The 8,968-nt window shown below is 53.3% G+C and overlaps 1 protein-coding gene across 1 annotated transcript; it reads right to left on the bottom strand.

The window, feature by feature from the left end:
- Nucleotides 1-5,302: 5,302 nt before the first annotated feature.
- LOC139603638 (serine/threonine-protein kinase pim-1-like) lies at nt 5,303-7,882 on the bottom strand. Its single transcript, XM_071454529.1, is given in 6 exon segments — nt 5,303-5,777; nt 5,779-5,903; nt 6,170-6,346; nt 6,594-6,963; nt 7,206-7,256; nt 7,343-7,882. Coding segments are annotated over 6 exon segments (1,689 nt in total). The 3' UTR covers nt 5,303-5,351.
- Between the last annotated feature and the right edge of the window lie 1,086 nt (nt 7,883-8,968).

Below are 8,968 nucleotides of genomic sequence, written 5' to 3'. Positions count from 1 at the left end.
GGTGATGGCAGTTACCACATAGAGACCAAAATAAGCCCTTTTAACAAAACTTCATTTCTATCCTTGTTCCTCAAGCCCTACAATCCATTTCTTTGGCTGATGTAGTGTAATGTCAAAATACTCTTCAATATCTTGTATTGTTTATACTTTGCAACAGTTCTGTTGTGTTTCCTAAAAGCTCTGGGTATTTTTTAGTTTGAAAAAAAGATCTATTATTTTGGTAGCAACACTGCAGTTCTGTATTTCCTTTTGGTACTCAGCTGAAGAATTAAAGAAAAAAAAAAAGAGCAGAAAAAATTGCAGAGGTGGATAGTAGATCACAAGGAGCAAAGTTACAGGAGATGAGTACATTATTGCTGCCACTGCTTAAGAGCATCTCTCACAAAAAGCAGACTGGCTACACTGTCCCAACTCCATCATTTCAACTCTCCATGACTTGTTTCTTGCTTTGCAAAGCTGAGCTGATCCATTTTTACCTGATATGAATAACAACTAGTAATCCACACTTACAGTTCTCTTGTATTACTGCAAGAGCACTAGGTCCCCTTCGAATTTTTTAGGGCAATTGTAATGCCATCCCTGAATTTAAACAGGTTCAAGATATTATTTGTAGCTTACTCTTGAAGGTAATTTTTAGCAAAAGTCAAAAAATTATTGCAGATGGTCAGTAACTGGACTGTTATGTGTATGGGATGCACATGATGATTTAAGTACTGCTTCATTCTGTGTGACTCCAGGCTTTGAGAAAGAGTAATCCCACTTGGCATTTGGGCTCCCTTTGGTCTCAGGAATTATGGATCCAGAGTAACTTGTTAGAAGCTTGTGAAAAAATGTCTCTGAAGTTTACAGCAGAGCTGAAGTGTACAGAAGGATGAGAATTCAATGAATAATTCAATGAATACTAAGTTTGAAAAGCATATCCAGTTATCCTACTGGCTATGTCCAGGTACTATCCACTGTTACAGTACAGTGCACAATATCACCAGGAAAATTGTGAATGTCATCTTCAGCCCGATCTATTAACACATTTTATTTTTGATCAAAGTTACTTTCTACAAATTACCAAGCTGTTTTGCCTTTTTGAGGCTCTTGCTTTTTTTGTGTTAAGTATTTACATGTATAACACAGGTGGCTCCTCTGTCTTGGTTTGGAAAGACAGGTGTTTGCTAAGGAAGGCAGGAGACTTTCTTGAAATGGAAAAATGTAAATCCCTTCCTTCTGAATTGTCATGAATTTTAAATTAAGGGGGGGTCTGAGGTAAAAATATGGAAGCAGGAAAACAGTTCTTTATTACGAAAGAAAATAAAAAGATAAAATAAACAATGCAGTAAACCAAAACAGCACTGACAGAGTCAGAATACAACCTGACACCCTGTGGGTCAGGGTGTTGGTAGCAGTCCAATTGGAATTGTGGCTGCAGTCCTCCTGGAGTGTCAGGTGTGGTTCTGTTGGAGCAGGGATCCTGTAGAAAGGTGTAGTCTTCCTCTGAAGATCCAGTGGAAGAGGCAGCTGCTGTTCTCTGGGAAATCCAGTGGAGAAGCTGTGCTGGTGTTCCAGAATTTCAAGATTATATCCGGGTAGGAATGCTTGGCTCCTCCCTCTGGGCGGAGCATCACCCAATGGGATGCTGTAGTTCTTATCAGCCATGCAGTGGCATTCAATAGCCCATTATCAGCAGATGTCTCCCCTGGAGGGAGGATTGGCTGTGGAAGAGATAAGGAAAACTGCCCAATTAACAGAAGACAACTGGCATACAGGTGGCAAATAGAATCCATACTGCTTGGCAATCTAGTATATCCTGAACCTGATCAAGGAACCGAAAAGGAGCTTTTAGATTTTCTAAGCTGAGGTCTGTTTTGCCTGTTTCTGAAGCTGCAGTCCAAGAGCAGTGACAGAAAGGTTGCTGCTCTGGGAGCATGCTTCTAGCTTGAATTTAGGCCTGAAGGCATTGTACCAATTTACAGCTCTTACAAGAGCTCTGTCACTGCACAGGATTTCCATAGGCATTACAACACAAAGAACTCCCTTTCCCCCCACAAGCTCTTGATGCAGCTTTCTGTACCACCCTGGTTATGTCCTCGGTGAGGGGCCTTTCTGCAAAAGGAGAAGGATACTCTTTAGCATAATTGTGTTTTCTGTGGAGTGTTTTATCATAGTCCATTAATATTCCCTTTTCCTCAGTTCCATAGCTACTTACTACTTTCTATCTCATTGATTTTAATAAACCAACTAAGCATGCTGCTGTATTCTATTCTACTCTCCCTGTATTCTTTTCTACTCTCCCTATGGAGGAAAAAAAATTGCCCATAAAACCTATATGCAACAACTGCCTCAATCCAATGAAATGCAAGAGGAAACAAATGCCCAAAGAGCAGAAATCCCCAAACATGTCACATCCAGTCACGGAGAAGCTGATGGGACAGAGCCATGTGGCTGGAGTATGTGTATTGCACTCTGTATTGTTAATTGACTGATGCTGAGTATTTCAGCAGGTAACTTCCAGGGCTTCCAGGACTGTCCTGGTGGCTGTGATCCCAAATTACTCATCAGTAGCAAGTGAACAAGAACAGCCTCTAGGAACAAGGGCATTTCTGAGGCTCTTGCTTGCTGTGGCAGCAGGATGGCCGTGGTAAGGGTGCCACAACCTTCCTGAAGAGCCTCCTAAGAAGGACAGCTCAGGGGCACAGGCACATCCTCCTCCCAGACCAGCGTGTGATGTTCAGCTTCCTTCTTCAGGTGACACGGAGAAAAAAGGCTGGAGCTCTGCATGGCATTCCACAGAGAAGAAGCCTTTATTAAGAGCAGGGCACTCTGCATAGGGAGCCAGGGACAGAAACTCTCAGAACCAGGGAAAAACGGGATTATAGAGGGAAGGCAAGGAGCGGGACAAAACTGGTTACCAATGGGATAAGGGCTCAGGGGCAGAACACAAAGGGAAGGACCAATGAGTACTGGGGGATCAACATAAAGTTGCAAGGGCAGCTGGGGGTCATATTTGCTCGCCCTGACTACAAAGTCAGTGGGTCAGGAGTTGGCCCTCCAGGGGAGCACAGCAAGCTCTTCTCTGGCTGGATCTCTGGCCCCCACAACTCCCCCTTCTTTATTTAATAAAAAATCTTCTCCTAGAGACCTTACAAGTATCTTCTTAGAACAGCTGAACATGTATAAGAAAATAACATTTAAAAGCACTCAAAAAATATTTCTTAGGAGATCTCGGGATCTCTAGCTGGTCAGAGTGACCCTGATATACGTTAGAAAGTCTCTTTTCCCAGCCCAGCACTCAAAGAAAGAGTCAGAGCTCTTCCGTTCCTGGTCTCAAGGTTGTTTATTGTATCTTATCTATAAAATTCTTTCTCCTGTCCTGACGATGTCTGCTCAGCAAGACAGTCAGAGGCATTCTGCCTGCCCCGAGGCGGTGTTATCTTTTTACACTAAAATCTACATGTACAATATTTACAATTATTTTCCAATACCTATCACCTATGTTAGACAGTGAGCTTCTACTCTAGACCAATCTAAAAGTGCCAACATCACAGCAGAAGATGGAGGCCAAGAAGAAGAAGAAGGAGAAAGGCGGGACACGGCCCGATTGCTCCATCTTGCCCCCTGAATCCCCATTCTAGAAACCCCAAAAATCTATTTTTCACCTCATGATAAATTCACTATCATTCTACTTAAACTTTCATGACTTGCAATTCTTCATATAAGATTGGTAATCGTTTTATCCAAGGGCTAAATCAAAGGCACGGGGGTCTTGGGCTCTGTGCCAAGGTCTCTCAGCCCCCTGGACAGGGGCAGCCAAAGGAATTTCCTGGGTTCTGACAAGTAGCCCTGTTGCAGTCCCTGCATACACGAGTTTACTTGATCACTTTGATGTCAGGGAGCACCAAGAACTTGAACCTTCCTGGAGTCCAGCCCTGCCTGCCTATCACGGAGCAGAGGGAAAAGATGAAGAACCTGGGTGGTGGTTGAGCCAAATTGGCATTTTGCCATTTCTGAGTTCCTCTCAGCTTTTGCAGCAGGGTGACAACCCCATCGCTGCAAAGCACTTCCTTTTGCAAGGCACATGCAGACCTCACTGGAAGGGGCTCTTGGAGGAGCTGCTGCAGTTGGCAACAGGAGCTGTTGTTGAAGTTTTCACGTTGCTTAACCCCCCTGCCAAATGCCATCAAGAGGCTGAGGAAGGACACAAAAAGATTACCCTGGAGAAAGGGCAGCCAAAAGCTTGGAAACGGAGGAAAGAAACGCTCTGATGATGACGATGACAAAAAAAACCCAAACAAATTTATTTTGACAGCAAATGAACACCGGCCGCCCTCCAGCCCTCCCAGGCTGGCAGGCCGAGCGGTGCCGTTCCCATGGCATGAGGTGCTGGCAGCCTGCGGAGAGAAACCAGAGAGCCACGGTCAGTGGCAGCAGGCTCCTGTCCCCCTGTCCCGCCATGGCCTGTGCCCGGGCCAGGCTGCTGGCTCTGCTCAGAGCCTAAACCTCCCGACCCATTCTCTGTTTTTAGAGAAGGGCAGCGTGGCAGGCCACGTTCCACCTCCTCGGCTTAATCATGGCACAGCAACCTCCTCAGCCGCTGCAAGAGCGGGATGCCCGTGTGCCCGCTGCCGTCTGCCCGGAGCCCTTCTGCCAGCCGAGCTGTGGAGCCGGGTGCCCACCTCTGGAGAGCTGCTGCCAGGAGAGGAGCCGATCCCAAACCAGGTCCTCGTCCTTCTGGAAGGGGCTGTCCCTGCAGACCGTGGCCCCTGGGGCAGCGCTGGCACTGGACGCGCTCCACGGACGCTGCAGGCGCTTCCCCGTCCGGTCTGGGCACCAGGTGTAATCCTCCTGGGAAAACAAAAGAACAATTGCATGAAAGTCAATTCAAAACATGACCTGGAAACAAGAAAAAGCACAAAGCCTGTCACTGTTTCACAGGCCTGAGGAGGGTCTGACCACTCCATGTGAGAATTCAACCTGTCCAGGGGTGGGGAAAATCCCCACCTTTCCTGCCCGTAAACGCACCCCTTCCTCAAGGGCCTGCAGAGCAGACCAGCTGGGGCACGGCTCCAGAACCCGTCTCCCCTCTGCTGCCCCCCATCCACATGGATGGATGCTTTTGTCAGGCTGGCTGCCCCTGCCTCAGCCTATGCCAGGCTGGCTGGCAGAAGCTGTCAGCAAGGCCAGGAGCCGGCTCCCCTTCCACAACATCCATCCCCTGTCCCGCCAAAAAGCAGCTCCGCGGCCGGCAGAAAAATTAATATTCCCCAGCGCCGCCGAGCGGGGAACCTCCGGCACGTGGCCAGGCCGAGCCCTGTCGTGCCTGGCAGCACCAGCATCCCCCCGCCCCTGCGCCGGCTGGGGACTCATCTTGATTTCATCGGAGTGCAGAGCGTGTCCTTCAGGCAGGGGCCGCAGCCAAAACCAATTGGCTCTGCCCCACCAGCGGCCAGCTCCAGGATGGTGTTCCCAGCTCCACGTTGTGCTCCAGAAGAACACGCCAGCTGTGCCTCGGCTTGCGGGGACATCACGATGCCATTGAGCTGCAGGGGGATGTTTCCTCTGTCCCAATCCGTGTCACCTTCACTGCACTGCCACCACTTCTCCAATGGGACGGGCAGCACAGAGCCACTCCCTCCACAGCTCACGGGGACCAGCGGAAGCAGCATCTCCTCGGCTGCGCTCTCTCCTCCGCGCCGTGGCCGCAGGGAAACGCTCCGGGGTTTTCTTCCAGTGCCACGAGACGCGTGCTGCTGCTGCTTGCTGGGCTCCTGGATCCTACTGTGCTCAGGGATGCATCTCTGCTGTCTCCTGGGCCAGGCAGGGCTCCTGCAGCCAAGAATGCTCAAAAAGGTCCTCCAAGCATGGCCTGTGTGTGGGGTCCATGGATAAACACCACCTGATGAGGTGCTGGCACTCTGCGGAGAGAAACCAGAAGGCTCCTGTCCATGCTCTCCCACATTCCACAGTGCCCAGGCAACACCAGCAGTGCTCAGAGCTGCACCCAAAAGCTTCCTATTGATCCTCTCTTGCGGAGGACACCAGCACAGAGGCACTGGTGCCACCTCCTCCAGCTAAGCCCAGGAGATCCACCTCCTCACCAGCTGCAAGAGCAGGATGCTTATGTGCCAGCTGCCCCTCCCAACCCCGTTCTTCCCCTCATGCCTTGAAGGCGCATCCCCACCTTGAGACACCCGAGGCGGGAAAACGAGCTGGCCCCGGACAATGTCCTCGTTGGTGTGGAAAGGAAGGTGCCCGCAGACCAGCTCATAGAGCAGGATGCCCAGGGACCAGATAGTGGCTGGCTGGCCATGGTAGCAGCCAAAGAGGATCCACTCCGGTGGGCTGTACTCTGGCGTTCCTATGGGATACGGGCGCAGCTCATCAGGCCCATGCTGCTCCCTCCTGCCCTCCTTCCCTCCCTCCCTCCCTCCCTCCCTCCCTCCCAGCCAGCTCCCGTTCCACAGCAGCCAGCCCCTGCCCTGCCACAAAGCAACTTGGCTGCAGCTGGCTGAAGAAGGATTCCCCCTCCTTCCTTCCCCCCTCTTCCCCCTCTGCCAGCAAAGCGGGGAACTCAGCTGCCCGGCTGGGCCCCGGCTTGGGCTCACCTGACATCCGGGTGTAGATCGTGTCCTGGAGGATCGTGCCGCAGCCGAAGTCGATGAGCTTGGCCTCGCCCGTGGCCAGGTCGACAAGGACGTTCTCGGCCTTGATGTCGCGGTGCAGGACGCCGCGGCTACTGCAGTGCCGCACGGCCTCCAGCACCTGGCGGAACAGCCCCCGCGCCACGGGTTCCGTCAGGAACCGCCGCTGGTGCAGGAAGTACCAGAGGTCCTGACAGCGCTGCGGACGCTCCATGACCAGCGCGAAGCCCTCGGGCACCTCGAACCAGTCCAGGAGCCGCACGACGCCGCGGAAGCCAGGCCGCGACACCATCCACAGCAGCGCCAGCTCCAGGGGCACAAGGGCGCCGTTGCGCTGCGGGGGGACCGCGATGCCGTCAGCGGGGCCGATGCTGCGCCGCGCCTCGGGCAGCCCCTGCCCGGCCCCGCCGCGGCTCGCCATGGCCCGGCCCGGGGCGCTGCGCGGCCCCGCTCACTCCACGCTCGCTGCCCTCGCAGCGTTCCGGCTGCCGCCCTGCCGGGCCTCGCCTCAGCCCCGCCCGGCCCGCCCCGCCGGCTCCTCCCCGCCGGCTCCTCCCGCTGGCCCCGCTCACTCACCAGCCGTACCCACTCCGAGATGCGCTCCCGGGACACTCGCTTGATGGCCACCTGCGAGCCAAGGCGAGCGGCGGGCTGAGCTCGTCGCCCGCCGCCCACCGCCCGCCGTCTCCCTCCGAGCCGGCCCCGTCTCTTACCGGGGCGCCGTCGGCGAGCCGGGTCCCGGAGTAAACGCTGCCGCAGCCGCCGCTGCCCAGCAGCGGGCCCTGCCGGTAGAGCTGCTCCAGGGGAGGCTTCTCCGCCCGTGCGGGCGGCACCGCGCTCCCGCTCTTCTGCCCGGGGCACCCGCCCGCCCGGCGCGCTGCTGCTTGCCGAGCCGCCCCGGGCTGCGGCGGCTCGGGGCCGGCGGCCGAGCTGGCGAGCGGTGGAGCTCGGAGCGGGGAAGCTGCCGGCCACGCTCTCGGCCACGGGGCGGGAGCCGGGCGGCAGCGGAGCGGCTGCGGGCGGAACCGCGGCAGGGGCTTCGTTCGGGGCCGGGACCTCGGCCGGGGCTGGGCCAGAGCCCGCGCCAGGCCGAGCCAAAAGACCGCGATGCTCCGCCAGCACCAGAGCAAGCGGCTCTTCCAGCGGCGCCACAGCCAGTACGGAGAGAGCCCGGCCGAGGCGGAACCACGGCGGGCCGGGCAGGGGCGGGCACGGGGCGGCCCCGCCAAGGGGCGCCTTGCGGGACGCGGCATCAGCCGGGCTGGGAGAGACGGAACAAGGACGGCCCGGCACGGCACGGAACGGGAATACAGTGAGTGGGAGGGAGAAGGGGATGCGGAGCGAGGGAAAAGTCGAGCGGAAAACCGATCAAGAGAAGCGCTGCTGCTGCTGCTGCTGCTGCTGCTGCTGCGGAGCCGCCGGAGCTCGCGGCCGTTCCTCCGTTGCCCCGTGAACCCAACGGAGGAGCCGCCGCGCGCCCCAAGGAAAGAAAGAGAGAAACAAACAAATCACACCCCAAAGTCATTCCTATTAGAGAAGTAACCAAAGAAAACAGTGTAGCAATAAAGAATAGTGTTGGCTTATGGCTTCTTTCTTCTTTGCGTGAGACGAAACATTTCATGTGTGTGATAAACGAGTTCACTGGATTTAAGGATCATACAATTATTATTTTTTTATTATTATTATTATGTAAGCAAGAAAAAGCAAAGTTCAGCGCTGGGCGGCCGGGAGTCTCCGCTCCTCTAGGCTCGCGCCGTTCCTATCCCTAAGGTTCAGCTTTTATTGCCTTCTTCTCCCGGGTTCAGGGATGACGTGGTCTGTCTTTTGCTCTTGCTTGTTCAGTTTCTAGGGGGTCTTTTTCTGCCTTCTGGTGGTCGTGGGATGAAGGCTCCAAGTCTTCCTCTTTTAACCGCTGAGTGAACTTTTCCTTGTAAGGCATACCTATACAGTGGAATTTTCAGAACACTATACGATTCCTGCAAGCCTAAGCAATTCTTGTGAGTTTAAGGATTGTTGTTACAGCCTTCCTCTGTGACCTCCGGGTGAACTTTTCCTTATAAGGTATATCTTTACCATGGAATTCCCAAAGCACTATACGATTCCTGCAAGCCAAGCAACCATATGTGGCTGCGCATTTAAGAATCAAGCGGTTTTAGCTATTTAGTTATTGCTTTTATATTGTATAATTATTTAGCTATTGATTTAATTAATGAACAAACGTATTGCTACTTATTACAATCCCCCATTTTTTTTTACCAATTTTGATCATTAAATCTTTTTAGTTCCTTCCTAGTGTGAAAAATGCATCTATTTTATGACTGCCTTTTTGCAAATATTAA

The sequence above is a fragment of the Agelaius tricolor genome, unplaced genomic scaffold (assembly GCF_023055355.1).
Source record: "Agelaius tricolor isolate 1412-34295 unplaced genomic scaffold, bAgeTri1.0.p SCAF_40, whole genome shotgun sequence".
NCBI classification, from domain to species: Eukaryota; Metazoa; Chordata; class Aves; order Passeriformes; family Icteridae; genus Agelaius; species Agelaius tricolor.
The sequence above is the reverse complement of the archived record's forward strand: the minus strand, read 5'-3'. Positions and strand labels throughout refer to the sequence as shown.